Source organism: Chiloscyllium plagiosum, unplaced genomic scaffold (genome assembly GCF_037043375.1).
Source record: "Chiloscyllium plagiosum isolate Xiang-an unplaced genomic scaffold, Cpla_swu_hap1 HiC_scaffold_13, whole genome shotgun sequence".
Lineage (NCBI taxonomy): Eukaryota > Metazoa > Chordata > Chondrichthyes > Orectolobiformes > Hemiscylliidae > Chiloscyllium > Chiloscyllium plagiosum.
Genome location: NW_028270151.1, coordinates 84,537,284 through 84,560,275, shown reverse-complemented (window position 1 = coordinate 84,560,275; position 22,992 = coordinate 84,537,284). Strand labels below are relative to the sequence as shown.

The window sequence follows — 22,992 nt, the reverse complement described above, 5'->3', positions numbered from 1 at the left end:
CAGACCCACACCAACACAAAAAACAACACCCAGACCCACACCAACACAAAAACCAACACCCACACCCACACCAACACAAAAACCAACACCCACACCCACACCAACACAAAAACCAACACCCAGACCCACACCAACACAAAAACCTACACCCAGACCCACACCAACACAAAAACCAACACCCAGACCCACACCAACACAAAAACCTGCACCCACACCCACACCAACACAAAGACCAACACCCAGACCCACACCAACACAAAAACCAACACCCACACCCACACCAACACAAAGACCAACACCCAGACCCACACCAACACAAAAACCAACACCCAGACCCACACCAACACAAAAACCTGCACCCAGACCCACACCAACACAAAAACCTACACCCACACCAACACCAACACAAAAACCAACACCCACACCCACACCAACACAAAAACCAACACCCAGACCCACACCAACACAAAAACCAACACCCACACCAACACAAAAACCTACACCCAGACCCACACCAACACAAAAACCAACACCCACACCAACACCAACACAAAAACCAACACCCAGACCCACACCAACACAAAAACCAACAGCCAGACCCACACCAACACAAAAACCAACACCCACACCCACACCAACACAAAAACCAACACCCAGACCCACACCAACACAAAAACCAACACCCACACCCACACCAACACAAAAACCAACACCCAGACCCACACCAACACAAAAACCAACACCCAGACCCACACCAACACAAAAACCTACACCCACACCAACACAAAAACCAACACCCACACCCACACCAACACAAAAACCAACACCCAGACCCACACCAACACAAAAACCAACACCCACACCCACACCAACACAAAAACCAACACCCAGACACACACCAACACAAAAACCAACAGCCAGACCCACACCAACACAAAAACCAACAGCCAGACCCACACCAACACAAAAACCAACACCCAGACCCACACCAACACAAAAACCAACACCCACACCAACACAAAAACCAACACCCAGACCCACACCAACACAAAAACCAACACCAACACCAACACAAAAACCAACACCCAGACCCACACCAACACAAAAACCTACACCCACACCCACACCAACACAAAAACCAACACCCACACCCACACCAACACAAAAACCAACACCCAGACCCACACCAACACAAAAACCAACACCCACACCCACACCAACACAAAAACCAACACCCAGACCCACACCAACACAAAAACCAACACCACACCCACACCAACACAAAAACCAACAGCCAGACCCACACCAACACAAAAACCTACACCCAGACCCACACCAACACAAAAACCAACCCCCAGACCCACACCAACACAAAAACCAACAGCCAGACCCACACCAACACAAAAACCAACACCCACACCCACACCAACACAAAAACCAACACCCAGACCCACACCAACACAAAAACCAACACCCAGACCCACACCAACACAAAAACCAACACCCACACCCACACCAACACAAAAACCAACACCCAGACCCACACCAACACAAAAACCAACACCCACACCCACACCAACACAAAAACCAACACCCAGACCCACACCAACACAAAAACCAACACCCAGACCCACACCAACACAAAAACCCACACCCAGACCCACACCAACACAAAAACCCACACCCACACCCACACCAACACAAAAACCAACACCCAGACCCACACCAACACAAAAACCTACACCCACACCCACACCAACACAAAAACCAACACCCACACCAACACAAAAACCAACACCCAGACCCACACCAACACAAAAACCCACACCCACACCCACACCAACACAAAAACCAACACCCACACCAACACAAAAACCAACACCCACACCCACACCAACACAAAAACCTACACCCACACCCACACCAACACAAAAACCAACACCCACACCCACACCAACACAAAAACCAACACCCACACCCACACCAACACAAAAACCAACACCCACACCCACACCAACACAAAAACCAACACCCAGACCCACACCAACACAAAAACCAACACCCAGACCCACACCAACACAAAAACCAACACCCACACCCACACCAACACAAAAACCAACACCCACACCAACACAAAAACCAACACCCACACCCACACCAACACAAAAACCAACACCCAGACCCACACCAACACAAAAACCCACACCCACACCCACACCAACACAAAAACCAACACCCAGACCCACACCAACACAAAAACCAACATCATACCAACACCCACACCCAAAACCACCACCATACCGACACCAACACCTACAGAAAAACCAACACCCACACCCAGACCCACATCAAAACCAACACAAAAACCAATATCACACCCACACCCACTCCCACACCCACTCCCACACCCACTCCCACACCCACTCACACTCACACTCACACTCACACTCCTACACCCACTCCCACTCCCACACCCACACCCACTCCCACTCCCACTCCCACACCCACACCCACTCCCACACCCACTCACACTCACACTCACACTCCCACACCCACTCCCACTCCCACACCCACTCCCACACCCACTCCCACTCCCACTCCCACACCCACACCCACTCCCACACCCACTCCCACACCCACTCCCACTCCCACACCCACTCCCACTCCCACACCCACTCCCACACCCACACCCACTCCCACACCCACTCCCACACCCACACCCACTCCCACTCCCACTCCCACACCCACACCCACTCCCACACCCACTCCCACACCACTCCCACTCCCACACCCACTCCCACTCCCACACCCACTCCCACACCCACACCCACTCCCACACCCACTCCCACTCCCACTCCCACTGCCACACCCACACCCACTCCCACACCCACTCCCACTCCCACTCCCACTCCCACACCCACTCCCACTCCCACACCCACTCCCACACCCACTCCCACTCCCACTCCCACACCCACTCCCACTCCCACACCCACACCCACTCCCACTCCCACACCCACACCCACTCCCACACCCACTCCCACACCCACTCCCACTCCCACTCCCACTCCCACACCCACAACCACTCCCACACCCACTCCCACACCCACTCCCACTCCCACACCCACACCCACTCCCACACCCACTCCCACACCCACACCCACTCCCATACCCACTCCCACACCCACTCCCACACCCACTCCCACTCCCACACCCACACCCACTCCCACACCCACTCACACTCACACTCACACTCCCACTCACACACCCACTCACACACCCGCTCACACTCACACTCACACTCCCACACCCACTCCCACACCCACTCCCACACCCACTCCCGCACCCACTCCCGCACCCACTCCCACACCCACTCCCACACCCACTCACACTCACACTCCCACACCCACTCACACACCCACTCCCACACCCACTCCCACACCCACACCCACACCCACTCCCACACCCACTCACACTCACACTCACACTCCCACTCACACTCCCACTCACACACCCACTCACACACCCGCTCACACTCACACTCACACTCCCACACCCACTCACACACCCACTCCCACACCCACTCCCACAACCACTCACACTCACACACCCACTCCCACTCCCACTCCCACACCCACACCCATACCAAAGCACAACCACACCAAGGCCAATACTAACGCCAATACCACACCACCACCCACAGTACCACCAACACCACAGCAGCACCCACAGTACGACCAACACCACACCACCACCCACAGTACCACCAACATCACACCGCCACCCACAGTACCACTAGCACCCACAGTACCACCAACACCACAGCAGCACCCACAGTACCACCAACACCACACCACCACCCACAGTACCACCAACATCACACCACCACCCACAGTACCACTAGCAACCACAGTACCACCAACACCACACCAGCACCCACAGTAACACCAACACCACACCAGCACGCACAGTACCACCAACACCACACCAGTACCCACAGTACCACCAGCACCCACAGTACCACCAAAACCACACCAGCACCCACAGTATTACCAACACCACACCAGCATCCACAGTAACATCAGCATCCACAGTACCACAACCACAACACCAGCGCCCACAGTACCACCAACACCACACCAGCACTCACAGTACCACCAGCACTCACAGAATCACCAACACCACACCAGCACCCACAGTACCACCAACACCACACCAGCACCCACAGTACCACCAGCACCACACCAACACCCACAGTACCACCAACACCACACCAGCACCCACAGTACCACCAACACCACACCAACACCCACAGTACCACCACCACCCACAGTACCACCAACACCACACCAGCACCCACAGTACCACCAGCACCCACAGTACTACCAGCACCCACAGTACTACCAACACCACACCAGCACCCACAGTACCACCACCACCACACCAACACCCACAGTACCACCAACACCACACCAGCACCCACAGTACCACCAGCACCCACAGTACCACCAGCACCCACAGTACCACCAGCACCCACAGTACTACCAACACCACACCAGCACCCACAGTACCACCACCACCACACCAGCACCCATAGTAACACCAACACCACACCAGCACCCACAGTACCACAACACCACACCAGCACCCACAGTACCACCAACACCACACCAGCACCCACAGTACCACCAACACCACACCAACACCCACAGTACCACCAACACCACACCAGCACCCACAGTACCACCAGCACCCACAGTACCACCAACACCACACCAGCACCCACAGTACCACCAACACCACACCAGCACCCACAGTACCACCAGCACCACACCAACACCCACAGTACCACCAACACCACACCAGCACCCACAGTACCACCAACACCACACCAACACCCACAGTACCACCAACACCACACCAGCACCCACAGTACCACCAGCACCACACCAGCACCCACAGTGCCACCAACACCAACCAACACCCACAGTACCACCAGCACCCACAGTACCACCAACACCACACCAACACCCACAGTACCACCACCACCACACCAGCACCCATAGTACTGCCAACACCAACCAACACCCACAGTACCACCAACACCGCACCAACACCCACAGTACCACCACCACCACACCAGCACCCACAGTACCACCAACACCACACCAACACCCACAGTACCACCACCACCACACCAGCACCCACAGTACCACCACTACCACACCAGCACCCACAGTACCACCAACACCGTACCAACACCCACAGTACCACCACCACCACACCAGCAGCCACAGTACCACCACCACCACACCAGCACCCACAGTACCACCAACACCACACCAACACCCACAGTACCACCAACACCGCACCAACACCCACAGTACCACCACCACCACACCAGCAGCCACAGTACCACCACCACCACACCAGCACCCACAGTACCACCAACACCACACCAACACCCACAGTACCACCAACACCGCACCAACACCCACAGTACCACCACCACCACACCAGCAGCCACAGTACCACCACCACCACACCAGCAGCCACAGTACCACCACCACCACACCAGCACCCACAGTACCACCACCACCACACCAGCACCCACAGTACCACCAACACCAACCAACACCCACAGTACCACCACCACCACACCAGCACCCACAGTACCACCACCACCACACCAGCACCCACAGTACCACCAACACCAACCAACACCCACAGTACCACCACCACCACACCAGCAGCCACAGTACCACCACCACCACACCAGCACCCACAGTACCACCACCACCACACCACCACCCACAGTACCACCAACACCGCACCAACACCCACAGTACCACCACCACCACACCAGCACCCACAGTACCACCAACACCGCACCAACACCCACAGTACCACCAACACCGCACCAACACCCACAGTACCACCACCACCACACCAGCACCCACAGTACCACCAACACCGCACCAACACCCACAGTACCACCACCACCACACCAGCACCCACAGTACCACCACCACCACACCAGCACCCACAGTACCACCAACACCAACCAACACCCACAGTACCACCACCACCACACCAGCAGCCACAGTACCACCACCACCACACCAGCACCCACAGTACCACCACCACCACACCACCACCCACAGTACCACCAACACCGCACCAACACCCACAGTACCACCACCACCACACCAGCACCCACAGTACCACCAACACCGCACCAACACCCACAGTACCACCAACACCGCACCAACACCCACAGTACCACCAACACCGCACCAACACCCACAGTACCACCAACACCGCACCAACACCCACAGTACCACCACCACCACACCAGCACCCACAGTACCACCAACACCAACCAACACCCACAGTACCACCACCACCACACCAGCACCCACAGTACCACCAACACCGCACCAACACCCACAGTACCACCAACACCACACCAGCACCCACAGTACCACCACCACCACACCAACACCCACAGTACCACCAGCACCACACCAGCACCCACAGTACCACCAGCACCACACCAACACCCACAGTACCACCAGCACCCACAGTACTACCAACACCACACCAGCACCCACAGTACCACCAGCACCCACAGTACCACCAACACCACACCAGCACCCACAGTACCACCAGCACCCACAGTACTACCAACACCACACCAGTACCCACAGTACCACCACCACCACACCAGCACCCATAGTAACACCAACACCACACCAGCACCCACAGTACCACCACCACCACACCAACACCCACAGTACCACCACCACCACACCACCACCCACAGTACCACCAACACCACACCAACACCCACAGTACCACAACACCACACCAGCACCCACAGTACCACCAGCACCCCCAGTACCACCAACACCACACCAACACCCACAGTACCACCAGCACCACACCAGCACCCACAGTACCACCAACACCACACCAGCACCCACAGTACCACAACACCACACCAGCACCCACAGTACCACCAGCACCCACAGTACCACCAACACCACACCAGCACCCACAGTACCACCAGCACCCACAGTACCACCACCACCACACCAGCACCCATAGTAACACCAGCACCACACCAGCACCCACAGTACCACCACCACCACACCAGCACCCACAGTACCACCAGCACCACACCAACACCCACAGTACCACCACCACCACACCAGCACCCACAGTACCACCAGCACCACACCAACACCCACAGTACCACCAGCACCACACCAGCACCCACAGTACCACCACCACCACACCAGCACCCACAGTACCACCAACACCACACCAGCACCCACAGTACCACCAGCACCCACAGTACCACCACCACCACACCAGCACCCACAGTACCACAACACCACACCAGCACCCACAGTACCACCAGCACGACACCAACACCCACAGTACCACCAGCACCACACCAACACCCACAGTACCACAACACCACACCAGCACCCACAGTACCACCAACACCACACCAGCACCCACAGTACCACCAACACCACACCAACACCCACAGTACCACCAACACCACACCAACACCCACAGTACCACAACACCACACCAGCACCCACAGTACCACCAACACCACACCAGCACCCACAGTACCACCAACACCACACCAACACCCACAGTACCACCAGCACCACACCAGCACCCACAGTACCACCACCACCACACCAGCACCCACAGTACCACAACACCACACCAGCACCCACAGTACCACGAACACCACACCAACACCCACAGTACCACCAGCACCACACCAGCACCCACAGTACCACCACCACCACACCAGCACCCGCAGTACCACAACACCACACCAGCACCCACAGTACTACCACCACCACACCACCACCCACAGTACCACCAGCACCACACCAGCACCCACAGTACCACCAACACCACACCAACACCCACAGTACCACCAACACCACACCAGCACCCACAGTACCACCAGCACCACACCAGCACCCACAGTACCACCAACACCACACCAGCACCCACAGTACCACCAGCACCACACCAACACCCACAGTACCACAACACCACACCAGCACCCACAGTACCACCAACACCACACCAACACCCACAGTACCACCAGCACCACACCAGCACCCACAGTACCACCAACACCACACCAGCACCCACAGTACCACCAGCACCACACCAACACCCACAGTACCACAACACCACACCAGCACCCACAGTACCACCAACACCACACCAACACCCACAGTACCACAACACCACACCAACACCCACAGTACCACAACACCACACCAGCACCCACAGTACCACCAACACCACACCAGCACCCACAGTACCACCACCACACCAGCACCCACAGTACCACCACCACCACACCAGCACCCACAGTACCACCAGCACCACACCAGCACCCACAGTACCACCAACACCACACCAACACCCACAGTACCACAACACCACACCAGCACCCACAGTACCACCAACACCACACCAACACCCACAGTACCACCAACACCACACCAACACCCACAGTACCACCAGCACCACACCAGCACCCACAGTACCACCAGCACCACACCAGCACCCACAGTACCACCAACACCACACCAACACCCACAGTACCACAACACCACACCAGCACCCACAGTACCACCAACACCACACCAACACCCACAGTACCACCAACACCACACCAGCACCCACAGTACCACCAGCACCACACCAGCACCCACAGTACCACCAGCACCACACCAGCACCCACAGTACCACCAACACCACACCAACACCCACAGTACCACCAGCACCACACCAGCACCCACAGTACCACCACCACCACACCAGCACCCACAGTACCACAACACCACACCAGCACCCACAGTACCACCAGCACCACACCAACACCCACAGTACCACCACCACCACACCAACACCCACAGTACCACCAGCACCACACCAGCACCCACAGTACCACCACCACCACACCAGCACCCACAGTACCACAACACCACACCAGCACCCACAGTACCACCACCACACCAACACCCACAGTACCACCACCACCACACCAACACCCACAGTACCACCAGCACCACACCAGCAGGCAATTACCTTTGAGACCGTTTCCTGAACACTGGTGTGCCGTACCTGTGCTGTGACTGGAATTGGTTCTTGCTCCTCAGTGGCCAAGTGATTCTCAGGTTTGCTCACGGTGACTGGGTGCTTTCCTGCTGCGATGTCTCGGATTGGGGAGTGGGGAACGGCGGTCTGATCCAGTTGTTTCACTGAGATCACTCTGATGTGGATTCTTGTGGTTTCAGGTAGTGAGCTTCCCTGAAGGAGATTTTTTCTTTGATTATGTGAGGCAAGTGACTGACTGGTACAAGAAAGAGAGGCCAGTGAAGGCTGGTAAGTGTCCCTCAGATGTTACACTGCCCTTGGGGAAGGGGAGAGCTCCTGCAGTCTGTGCGGTAACACTGGGTTTCCCTGTTACCCTCCAGGTTCCTCTGTCTCGGTGACATACAAGGTGCTGTTTGTGAGAAAACTGTGGCTCAATGTCGTTCCTGGCAGAGACCTCAAAGCAGATGTTGTGTTCCATTTCCCACAGGTCAGTGATTGACCGTGTCCACAAGGAGTGGCCGTGTCCACAGGGGAGTGACCGTGACCACTGCAGAGTGACCGCATCCACAGGGGAGTGACCACGTCCACAGGGGAGTGACCATGTCCAGAGGGCAGTGACCGTGTCCACAGGGGAGTGACCGTGACCACTGCAGAGTGACCGCATCCACAGGGGAGTGACCATGTCCACAGGGGAGTGACCGTGTCCAGAGGGCAGTGACCGTGTCCACAGGAGTGTGACCATGACCATAGGGGAGTGACCGTGCCCACAGGGGAGTGACAATGACCACAGGGTCTGACCGTGTCCACAGGGAAGTGACCGAGTACACAGGGGAGTAACCGTGTCCACATGGGAGTGACCATGTGCACAGAGGAGTGACCGAGTCCACAGGGGAGTGACCGTGACCACTACGGAGTGACCACATCCACAGGGGAGTGACCACGTCCACAGGGGAGTGACCGCGTCCACATTGGAGTGACCATATCCACAAGGGAGTGACCATGACCACAGGGTCTGACCGTGTCCACAGGGGAGTGACCAAGTACACAGGGGAGTGACCGTGTCCACAGGGGAGTGACCGTGACCACAGGGTCTGACCGTGTCCACAGAGGAGAGACCGAGTCCACAGGGGAGTGACCATGTTCAAAGGGGAATGACAATGAACACAGGGGATGACCGTGTCCAAAGGGAAGTGACCATGCCCACAGGGGAGTGACCGTGACCAAGGGGAGTGACCGAGTCCACAGGGGAGTGACTGCGTCCTTAGGGGAGTGACCGAGTCCCCAGGGGAATCACCATGACCAGAGGGGAGTGACCGGGTCCACAGAGGAGTGACCGTGTCCACAGGGGAGTGACCGATCCACAGGTGAGTGGCAATGACCACAGGGGCGTGACCAGGTCCACAGGGGAGTGACTGACCGTGTCCACAGGGGAGTGACCGTGACCACAGGGGAGTGACCGAGTCCACAGGGGAGTGACCGTGTCCACAAGGGAGTGACCATGTCTACAGGGGCGTGACCAGGTCCACAGGGGAGTGACCAAGTCCACAGGGGCATGTCCATGCCCACGGGGGAGTGACCGTGTCCAGAGGTGAGTGACCATGAGCACAGGGGAGTGCCCGTGTCCACAGGGGAGTGACCGGGTCCACGGGGGAGTGACCATGACAACAGGGGAGTGGCCGAGTACACAGGAGAGTGACTGACCATGTCCACAGGGGAGTGGCCATGACCACAAGGGAGTGATGGTGACAACAGGGGAGTGAACGTGTCCACAGGGGAGTGACCATGACCACAGGGGAGTGACCGTGTCCACAGGGGAGTGACCATGACCACAGGGGAGTGACCATAACCACATGGGAGTGACCATGACCACACTGGAGTGACTGTGACCACAGGGGAGTGACCATGTCCACAGGGGAGTGACCATGACCATGGGGGAGTGACCGTGTCCACAGTGGAGTGACCAAGCCCATTGGGGAGTGACCATGTCCACAGTGGTGTGACCATGTCCACTGGGGAGTGACCAAGCCCATAGGGGAGTGACCGTGTCCACAGGGAAGTGACCAAGTCCACAGGGGTGTGACCGAGTCCCCAAGGGAATGACCATGACCACAAGGGACTGACAGTGACCACGGGGGAATGACCATGACCAGAGGGGAGTGACCGTATCCACAATGGAGTGACCGCGTCCACAGGGGAGTGACCGCGTCCACAGGGGAGTGACCGAGTCCACAGGGGAATGACTATGACCACAGGAGAGTGTCTGAGCGTGTCTTCAGGGGAGTGACCAGGTCCACAGGGGAGTGACCGCGTCCACAGGGGGGTGACCGCTTCCACAGGGGAGTAACCATGTCCACGGGGGAGTGACTGTGTCCACGGGGGAGTGACCGTGTCCACAGACGAGTGACTGTGTCCACAGGGGAGTGACCGTGTCCACAGGGGAGTGACTGTGTCCACAGGGGAGTGACCCTGTCCACGGGGGAGTGACTGTGTCCACGGGGGAGTGACTGTGTCCACAGGGGAGTGACCGCGTCCGCAGGAGAGTGACCATGTCCACAGGGGAGTGACCGTGTCCACGGGGGAGTGACCGTGTCCACAGGGGAGTGACCATGACTACAGGGGAGTGACCATGTCCACAGGGGAGTGACCATGTCCACAGGGGAGTGACTGTGTCCACAGGGGAGTGACCGTGTCCATGGGGCAGTGACTGTGTCCACAGGGGAGTGACCGTGTCCACAGGGGAGTGACCACGTCCGGAGGGGAGTGACCATGACCACAGGGGAGTGACCGTGTCCACGGGGGAGTGACTGTGTCCACAGGGGAGTGACCGTGTCCACGGGGCAGTGACTGTGTCCACAGGGGAGTGACCGTGTCCACAGGGGAGTGACCATGTCCGCAGGGGAGTGACCATGACCACAGGGGAGTGACCGTGTCCACGGGGGAGTGACTGTTTCCACGGGGGAGTGACCGTGTCCACGCGGGAGTGACCGTGTCCACAGGGGATGACTGTGTCCACGGGGGAGTGACCGTGTCCACGGGGGAGTGACTGTGTCCACGGGGGAGTGACTGTGTCCACAGAGGAGTGACCGAGTCCACAGGGGAGTGACCATGTCCACAGGGGAGTGATCCTGACCACAGAGGAGTGACTGTGTCCATGGGGGAGTGACCATGACCACAGGGGAATGACTGTGACCACACGGGAGTGACTGTGACCACACGGGAGTGACCATGTCCACAGGGGAGTGACCATGACCATGGGGGAGTGACCGTGTCCACAGTGGAGTGACCAAGCCCATTGGGGAGTGACCATGTCCACAGTGGTGTGACCGTGTCCACTGGGGAGTGACCAAGCCCATAGGGGAGTGACCGTGTCCACAGGGAAGTGACCAAGTCCACAGGGGTGTGACCGAGTCCCCAAGGGAGTGACCATGACCACAAGGGACTGACAGTGACCACGGGGGAATGACCATGACCAGAGGGGAGTGACCATGTCCACAGGGGAGTAACCGAGTCCACAGGGGAGTGACAATGACCACAGGGGAGTGACCGTATCCACAATGGAGTGACCGCGTCCACAGGGGAGTGACCGCGTCCACAGGGGAGTGACCGAGTCCACAGGGGAATGACTATGACCACAGGAGAGTGTCTGAGCGTGTCTTCAGGGGAGTGACCAGGTCCACAGGGGAGTGACCGCGTCCACAGGGGAGTGACCGCGTCCACAGGGGAGTGACCATGTCCACGGGGGAGTGACTGTGTCCACGGGGGAGTGACCGTGTCCACAGATGAGTGACTGTGTCCACAAGGGAGTGACCGTGTCCACAGGGGAGTGACCGTGTCCACGGGATGGTGACTGTGTCCACAGGGGAGTGACCGTGTCCACAGGGGAGTGACTGTGTCCACAGGGGAGTGACCCTGTCCACGGGGGAGTGACTGTGTCCACGGGGGAGTGACTGTGTCCACAGGGGAGTGACCGCGTCCGCAGGAGAGTGACCGTGTCCACAGGGGAGTGACTGTGTCCACAGGGGAGTGACCGTGTCCACAGGGGAGTGACCGTGTCCACGGGGGAGTGACCGTGTCCACAGGGGAGTGCCCATGACTACAGGGGAGTGACCATGTCCACAGGGGAGTGACTGTGTCCACAGGGGAGTGACCGTGTCCATGGGGCAGTGACTGTGTCCACAGGGGAGTGACCGTGTCCACAGGGGAGTGACCACGTCCGGAGGGGAGTGACCATGACCACAGGGGAGTGACCGTGTCCACGGGGGAGTGACTGTGTCCACAGGGGAGTGACCGTGTCCACGGGGCAGTGACTGTGTCCACAGGGGAGTGACCGTGTCCACAGGGGAGTGACCATGTCCGCAGGGGAGTGACCATGACCACAGGGGAGTGACCGTGTCCACGGGGGAGTGACTGTTTCCACGGGGGAGTGACCGTGTCCACGCGGGAGTGACCGTGTCCACAGGGGATGACTGTGTCCACGGGGGAGTGACCGTGTCCACGGGGGAGTGACTGTGTCCACGGGGGAGTGACTGTGTCCACAGGGGAGTGACCGAGTCCACAAGGGAATGACCATGTCCACAGGGGAGTGATCCTGACCACAGAGGAGTGACTGTGTCCATGGGGGAGTGACCATGACCACAGGGGAATGACTGTGACCACACGGGAGTGACTGTGACCACACGGGAGTGACCATGTCCACAGGGGAGTGACCATGACCATGGGGGAGTGACCGTGTCCACAGTGGAGTGACCAAGCCCATTGGGGAGTGACCATGTCCACAGTGGTGTGACCGTGTCCACTGGGGAGTGACCAAGCCCATAGGGGAGTGACCGTGTCCACAGGGAAGTGACCAAGTCCACAGGGGTGTGACCGAGTCCCCAAGGGAGTGACCATGACCACAAGGGACTGACAGTGACCACGGGGGAATGACCATGACCAGAGGGGAGTGACCATGTCCACAGGGGAGTAACCGAGTCCACAGGGGAGTGACAATGACCACAGGGGAGTGACCGTATCCACAATGGAGTGACCGCGTCCACAGGGGAGTGACCGCGTCCACAGGGGAGTGACCGAGTCCACAGGGGAATGACTATGACCACAGGAGAGTGTCTGAGCGTGTCTTCAGGGGAGTGACCAGGTCCACAGGGGAGTGACCCCGTCCACAGGGGAGTGACCGCGTCCACAGGGGAGTGACCATGTCCACGGGGGAGTGACTGTGTCCACGGGGGAGTGACCGTGTCCACAGACGAGTGACTGTGTCCACAGGGGAGTGACCGTGTCCACAGGGGAGTGACCGTGTCCACGGGGGAGTGACTGTGTCCACAGGGGAGTGACCATGTCCACAGGGGAGTGACTGTGTCCACAGGGGAGTGACCCTGTCCACCGGGGAGTGACTGTGTCCACGGGGGAGTGACTGTGTCCACAGGGGAGTGACCGCTTCCGCAGGAGAGTGACCGTGTCCACAGGGGAGTGACTGTGTCCACAGGGGAGTGACCGTGTCCACAGGGGAGTGACCGTGTCCACGGGGGAGTGACCGTGTCCACAGGGGAGTGACCATGACTACAGGGGAGTGACCATGTCCACAGGGGAGTGACTGTGTCCACAGGGGAGTGACCGTGTCCACGGGGCAGTGACTGTGTCCACAGGGGAGTGACCGTGTCCACAGGGGAGTGACCACGTCCGGAGGGGAGTGACCATGACCACAGGGGAGTGACCGTGTCCACGGGGGAGTGACTGTGTCCACAGGGGAGTGACCGTGTCCACGGGGCAGTGACTGTGTCCACAGGGGAGTGACCGTGTCCACAGGGGAGTGACCATGTCCGCAGGGGAGTGACCATGACCACAGGGGAGTGACCGTGTCCACGGGGGAGTGACTGTTTCCACGGGGGAGTGACCGTGTCCACGCGGGAGTGACCGTGTCCACAGGGGATGACTGTGTCCACGGGGGAGTGTCCGTGTCCACGGGGGAGTGACTGTGTCCACAGGGGAGTGACCGAGTCCACAGGGGAGTGACCATGTCCACAGGGGAGTGACCATGTCCACAGGGGAGTGATCCTGACCACAGAGGAGTGACTGTGTCCATGGGGGAGTGACCATGACCACAGGGAAATGACTGTGACCACACGGGAGTGACTGTGACCACACGGGAGTGACCATGTCCACAGGGGAGTGACCATGACCATGGGGGAGTGACCGTGTCCACAGTGGAGTGACCAAGCCCATTGGGGAGTGACCATGTCCACAGTGGTGTGACCGTGTCCACTGGGGAGTGACCAAGCCCATAGGGGAGTGACCGTGTCCACAGGGAAGTGACCAAGTCCACAGGGGTGTGACCGAGTCCCCAAGGGAGTGACCATGACCACAAGGGACTGACAGTGACCACGGGGGAATGACCATGACCAGAGGGGAGTGACCATGTCCACAGGGGAGTAACCGAGTCCACAGGGGAGTGACAATGACCACAGGGGAGTGACCGTATCCACAATGGAGTGACCGCGTCCACAGGGGAGTGACCGCGTCCACAGGGGAGTGACCGAGTCCACAGGGGAATGACCATGACCACAGGAGAGTGTCTGAGCGTGTCTTCAGGGGAGTGACCAGGTCCACAGGGGAGTGACCGCGTCCACAGGGGAGTGACCGCGTCCACAGGGGAGTGACCATGTCCACGGGGGAGTGACTGTGTCCACGGGGGAGTGACCGTGTCCACAGACGAATGACTGTGTCCACAGAGGAGTGACTGTGTCCACGGGGGAGTGACCGTGTCCACAGACGAGTGACTGTGTCCACGGGGGAGTGACCGTGTCCACAGACGAATGACTGTGTCCACAGAGGAGTGACTGTGTCCACAGAGGAGTGACTGTGTCCACAGGGGAGTGACCGTGTCCACGGGGGAGTGACCGTGTCCACGGGGGAGTGACCGTGTCCACAGACGAGTGACTGTGTCCACAGGGGAGTGACCGTGTCCACAGGGGAGTGGCTGTGTCCACAGGGGAGTGACCCTGTCCACCGGGGAGTGACTGTGTCCACAGGGGAGTGACCGCGTCCGCAGGAGAGTGACCATGACCACAGGGGAGTGACCGTGTCCACAGGGGAGTGACCGTGTCCACGGGGGAGTGACTGTGTCCACAGGGGAGTGACCATGACTACAGGGGAGTGACCATGTCCACAGGGAAGTGACTGTGTCCACAGGGGAGTGACCGTGTCCACGGGGCAGTGACTGTGTCCACAGGGGAGTGACCGTGTCCACAGGGGAGTGACCACGTCCGCAGGAGAGTGACCATGACCACAGGGGAGTGACCATGTCCACGGGGGAGTGACTGTGTCCACAGGGGAGTGACCGTGTCCACGGGGCAGTGACTGTGTCCACAGGGGAGTGACCGTGTCCACAGGGGAGTGACCACGTCCGCAGGGGAGTGACCATGACCACAGGGGAGTGACCGTGTCCACGGGGGAGTGTCTGTTTCCACGGGGGAGTGACCGTGTCCACGGGGGAGTGACTGTGTCCACGGGGGAGTGACTGTCCACAGGGGAGTGACCGAGTCCACAGGGGAGTGACCATGTCCACAGGGGAGTGATCCTGACCACAGAGGAGTGACTGTGTCCATGGGGGAGTGACCATGACCACAGGGGAATGACCATGACCACAGGGGAGTGACCATGTCCACAGGGGAGTGACCATGACCACAGGGGAGTGACCATGTCCACAGGGGAGTGACTGACCATGTCCACAGGGGAGTGACTTGTCCACAGGGGAGTGACCATGTCCACAGGGGAGTGACCATGTCAACAGGGGAATGACCATGACCACAGGAGAGTGACCATGTCCGTAGGGGAGTGACTATGACCACAGGGGAGTGACCGTATCCACAGGGGAGTGACAGACTGTGTCCACAGGGGAGTGACCATGTTGACAGAGGAATGACCGTGTCCCCAAGGGAGTGACAATGACAACGGGAGAGTGACTGTGTCCACAGGAGAGGGACTGACCGTGTCCACAGAGGAGTGACTGTATCCACAGGGGAATGACCATGACCACAGGGGAATGACTGACCATGTCAACAGGGGTGTGAGCTTGTCCGCACAGGAATGACCGTGACTACAGGGGAGTGACCGTGTCCACAGGGGAGTGACCATGACCACACAGGAATGACTATGACCACAAGGGAGTGACCGTGTTCACAGGGTAGTGACCGTGTCCACAGGGGAGTGACAGACTGTGTCCACAGGGGAGTGACCATGTTGACAGAGGAATGACCGTGTCCCCAAGGGAGTGACAATGACAACGGGAGAGTGACTGTGTCCACAGGAGAGGGACTGACCGTGTCCACAGAGGAGTGACTGTATCCACAGGGGAATGACCATGACCACAGGGGAATGACTGACCATGTCAACAGGGGTGTGAGCTTGTCCGCACAGGAATGACCGTGACTACAGGGGAGTGACCGTGTCCACAGGGGAGTGACCATGACCACACAGGAATGACTATGACCACAAGGGAGTGACCGTGTTCACAGGGTAGTGACCGTGTCCACAGGGGAGTGATCCTGACCACAGGGGATTGATCGTGTCCACGGGGAAGTGACCATGTCCACAGGGGAATGAATATGACCACAAGGAAGTGACCGTATCCACAGGGGAGTGACCGTGTCCACAGTGGAATGACCGTGACCACAGGGGAGTGATCCTGACCACAGGAGATTGATCATGTCCACAGGGGAGTGACCATGACCACAGTGGAGTGACCGTGTCCACCGGGGAGTGACCATGTCCACAGGGTAGTGACCGTGTCCACAGGGGAGTGACCATGTCCAAAGGGGAGTAACCGAGTCCACAGGGGAGTGATCCTGACCACAGGAGAATGGCTGTGTCCACAGGGGAGTGACCGTGTCCACAGGGGAGTGACTGTGCCCACAGGGGAGTGACCGTGTCCACAGTGGAGTGACCGTGTCCACGGGGGAGTGACTGTGTCCACGGGGGTGTGGCTGTGTCCACGGGGGAGTGACCGTGTCCACGGGGGAGTGACTATGCCCACAGGGGAGTGACCGTGTCCACAGTGGAGTGACCGTGTCCACGGGGGAGTGACTGTGTCCACGGGGGAGTGACTGTGTCCACAGGGGAGTGACCGAGTCCACAGGGGAGTGACCATGTCCACAGGGGAGTGCTCCTGACCACAGAGGAGTGACTGTGTCCACGGGGGAGTGACCATGACCACAGGGGAATGACCATGACCACAGGGGAGTGACCATGTCCACAGGGGAGTGACCATGACCACAGGGGAGTGACCATGTCCACAAGGGAGTGACTGACCATGTCCACAGGGGAGTGACTGTGTCCACAGGGGAGTGACCATGTCCACGGGGGAGTGACCATGTCAACAGGGGAATGACCATGACCACAGGAGAGTGACCATGTCCACAGGGGAGTGACTATGACCACAGGGGAGTGACCGTGTCCACGGGGGAGTGACAGACTGTGTCCACAGGGGAGTGACCATGTTGACAGAGGAGTGACCGTGTCCCCAAGGGAGTGACTATGACAACGGGAGAGTGACTGTGTCCACAGGAGAGGGACTGACCGTGTCCACAGAGGAGTGACTGTATCCACAGGGGAATGACAATGACCATGTCAACAGGGGTGTGAGCTTGTCCGCACAGGAATGACTATGACCACAAGGGAGTGACCGTGTTCACAGGATAGTGACCGTGTCCACAGGGGAGTGATCCTGACCACAGGGGATTGATCGTGTCCACGGGGGAGTGACCATGTCCACAGAGGAATGACCATGACCACAAGGGAGTGACCGTATCCACAGGGTAGTGACCGTGTCCACAGTGGAATGACCGTGACCACAGGGGAGTGATCCTGACCACAGGAGATTGATCCTGTCCACAGGGGAGTGACCATGACCACAGTGGAGTGACCGTGTCCACCGGGGAGTGACCATGTCCACAGGGGAGTGACCATGTCCACAGGGTAGTGACCGTGACTACAGGGGAGTGACCGTGTCCACAGGGGAGTGACCATGACCACACAGGAATGACTATGACCACAAGGGAGTGACCGTGTTCACAGGGTAGTGACCGTGTCCACAGGGGAGTGATCCTGACCACAGGGGATTGATCGTGTCCACGGGGAAGTGACCATGTCCACAGGGGAATGAACATGACCACAAGGGAGTGACCGTATCCACAGGGGAGTGACCGTGTCCACAGTGGAATGACCGTGACCACAGGGGAGTGATCCTGACCACAGGAGATTGATCATGTCCACAGGGGAGTGACCATGACCACAGTGGAGTGACCGTGTCCACCGGGGAGTGACCATGTCCACAGGGTAGTGACCGTGTCCACAGGGGAGTGACCATGTCCAAAGGGGAGTAACCGAGTCCACAGGGGAGTGATCCTGACCACAGGAGAATGGCTGTGTCCACAGGGGAGTGACCGTGTCCACAGGGTGTGACTGACCAAGTCAACAGGGGAGTGACCGCCTCCTTAGGGGAGTGACCATGTCCACAGGGGAGTGACCTTGATCACAGGGGAGTGACCGTGTCACAAGGGATTGACCGTGCCCACAGGGGAGTGACTGTGTGCACAGAGGAGTAACCGTGACCACAGGGGAGTGACCGAGTCCACATGGGAGTGACCGCGACCACTATGGAGTGACCGCATCCACAGTGGAGTGACCAAGCCCATAGGGGAGTGACCATGACCATACGGGAGTGACCGTGTCCACAGGGCAGTGACCATAACCACATGGGAGTGACCATGACCACACGGGAGTGACTGTGACCACAGGGGAGTGACCATGTCCACAGAGGAGTGACCATGACCACAGGGGAGTGACCGTGTTCACAGTGGAGTGACCAAGCACATAGGGGAGTAACCATGACCACAGGGGACTGACAGTGACCACGGGGGAGTGACCATGACCACAGGGGACTGACAGTGACCACGGGGGAGTGACCATGACCACAGGGGAATGGCCATGACCACAGGGGAGTGACCGTGTCCACAGTGGAGTGACCAAGCCCATAGGGGAGTAACCATGACCACAGGGAAGTGACTGTGTCCACAGGGAGTGACCATGACCACAATGGAGTGACTGTGACCACAGGGGAGTGACCACGTCCACAGGGAGTGACCATGACCACAGGGGAGTGACCGTGTCACCAGGGGAGTGACTGATCGTGTCCACAGGGGAGTGACCAAGTCAACAGGAGTGTGACTGTGACCACAGAGAAGTGACTGTGTCCACAGGGGAGTGACCGAGTCCACAGGGGAGTGACCGAGTCCACAGGAGAGTGATCGTGTCCACGGGGGGAGTGACCTTGTACCACTAGGGAGTGACCATGACCACAGTGGAGTGACCGTGTTCACCGGGGAGTGACCATGTCCACAGGGTAGTGACCGTGTCCACAGGGTAGTGACCGTGTCCACAGGGGAGTGACCAAGTCTTCAGGGGAGCGACCGAGTCCCCAAGGGAGTGACCTGTGACCACAGGGGACTGACAGTGACCACGGGGGAGTGACCATGACCAAAGGGGAATGGCCATGACCAGAGGGGAGTGACCAGGTCCACAGGGTAGTGACCGTGTCCACAGGGTAGTGACCCTGTCCACAGGGGAGTGACCATGTCTACAGGGAAGTGACCAATCCACAGGGGAGCGACCGAGTCCCCAAGGGAGTGACCTGTGACCACAGGGGACTGACAGTGACCACGGGGTAGTGACCATGACCACAGGGGAATGACCATGACCAGAGGGGAGTGACCATGTCCACAGGGGAGTAACCGAGTCCACAGGGGAGTGATCCTGACCACAGGGGATTGATCGTGTCCACGGGGGAGTGACCGTATCCACAGTGGAATGACCGTGACCACAGGGCAGTGTCTGTGTCCACAGGGGAGTGACGATGTCCACAGGGGAGAGACCATCACCACAGGGGAGTGACTGAGTACACAGGGGAGTGACCGAGTCCACAGGGGAGTGACCGTGACCACTACGGAGTGACCACATCCACAGTGGAGTGACCAAGCCCATAGGGGAGTGACCATGACCACAGGGGAGTGATCGTGTCCACAGCGGAGTGACCATAACCACATGGGAGTGACCATGACCACACAGGAGTGACTGTGACCACATGGGAGTGACGATGTCCACAGGGGAGTGACCATCACCACCAGGGAGTGGCTGTGTCCACAGGGGAGTGACCCTGTCCACAGGGGAGTGACTGACCAAGTCAACAGGGGAGTGACCATGTCCACAGGGGAGTGACCATGACTACAGGGGAGTGACCGCCTCCTTAGGGGAGTCACCATGTCCACAGGGGGTGACCTTGATCACAGAGGAGTGACCGTGCCCACAGGGGAATGCCCGTGTCCACAGGGGAATGCCCGTGTCCACAGGGGAGTGACCATGTCCACAGGGGAGTGACCTTGATCACAGGGGAGTGACCGTGCCCACAAGGGAGTGACTGTGCCCACAGGGCAGTGACCGTGTCCACAGGGGAGTGACCATGACCACACGATCTGACCGTGTCCACAGGGGAGTGACCGAGTCCACAGGAGAGTGACCATGACCACTACAGAGTGACCACATCCACAGTGGAGTGACCAAGCCCATAGGGGAGTGACCATGACCACAGGGGAGTGACCATAACAACATGGGAGTGACCATGACCACACAGGAGAGACTGTGACCACAGGGGAGTGACCATGTCCACAGGGGAATGACCATGACCACAGGAGAGTGACCATGTCCACAGGGGAGTGACCATGACCACAGGGGAGTGACTGACCATGTCCACAGGGGAGTGACTGACCATGTCAACAGGGGAGTGACCGTGTCCACAGGGGAGTGACTGTGTCCACAGTGGAGTGACCGTGTCCACGGGGGAGTGACCATGTCAACAGGGGAATGACCATGACCACAGGGGAGTGACCATGTCCACAGGGGAGTGACCATGACCACAGGGGAGTGACCGTGTCCACAGGGGAGTGACAGACTGTGTCCACAGGGGAGTGACCATGTCGACAGAGGAGTGTGACCGTGCCCACAGGGAAGTGACTGTGTCCACAGGGGAGTGACCGAGTCCTCAGGGGAGTGATCCTGACCACAGGGGATTGATCGTGTCCACGGGGGAGTGACCATGTCCACAGGGGAGTGACTGTGACCACAGGGGAGTGACCATGTCCACAGGGAAGTGACCATGACCACAGGGGAGTGACCGTGTCCACAGTGGAGTGACCAAGCCCATAGGGGAGTAACCATGACCACAGGGGAGTGACTGTGTCCACAGGGAGTGACCATGACTACATGGGAGTGACCATGACCACACGGGAGTGACCACGTCCACAGGGTAGTGACCATGACCACAGGGGAGTGACCGTGTCGCCAGGGGAGTGACTGATCGTGTCCACAGGGGAGTGACCAAGTCCACAGGGGAGCGACCGAGTCCACAGGGGAGTGACTGTGTCCACAGGGGAGTGACCATGACCACAGGGGAATGAAGAGAAAATGAGGTCTGCAGATGCTGGAGATCAGAGATGGAAATGTGTTGCTGGAAAAGCGCAGCAGGTCAGGCAGCATCCAGGGAACAGGAGAATCGACGTTTCGGGCATTAGCCCTTCTTCAGGAATGAGGAAAGTTTGTCCAGCAGGCTAAGATAAAAGGTAGGGAGGAGGGACTTGGGGGAGGGGCGTCGGAAATGTGATAGGTGGAAAGAGGTCAAGGTGAGGGTGATAGGACAGATTGGGGTGGGGGCGGAGAGGTCGGGAAGAAGATCTCAGGTTAGGAAGGCGGTGCTGAATTCGATGGATTTGACTGAGACAGGGTGGGGGGAGGGGAAATGAG

At 58.7% G+C, this 22,992-nt stretch overlaps 1 protein-coding gene across 1 annotated transcript in view; it reads left to right on the top strand.

The window, feature by feature from the left end:
• Positions 1 to 22,992, top strand: part of LOC122548117 (unconventional myosin-VIIa-like) — a 563,326-nt gene that overhangs the window by 460,369 nt on the left and 79,965 nt on the right. The window contains exons 41-42 of the mRNA XM_087993862.1: positions 9,348 to 9,435; positions 9,528 to 9,634. Of these exons, the coding sequence (XP_087849988.1) occupies positions 9,348 to 9,435; positions 9,528 to 9,634 (195 nt within the window). The remainder of the gene's footprint in view (positions 1 to 9,347; positions 9,436 to 9,527; positions 9,635 to 22,992) is intronic.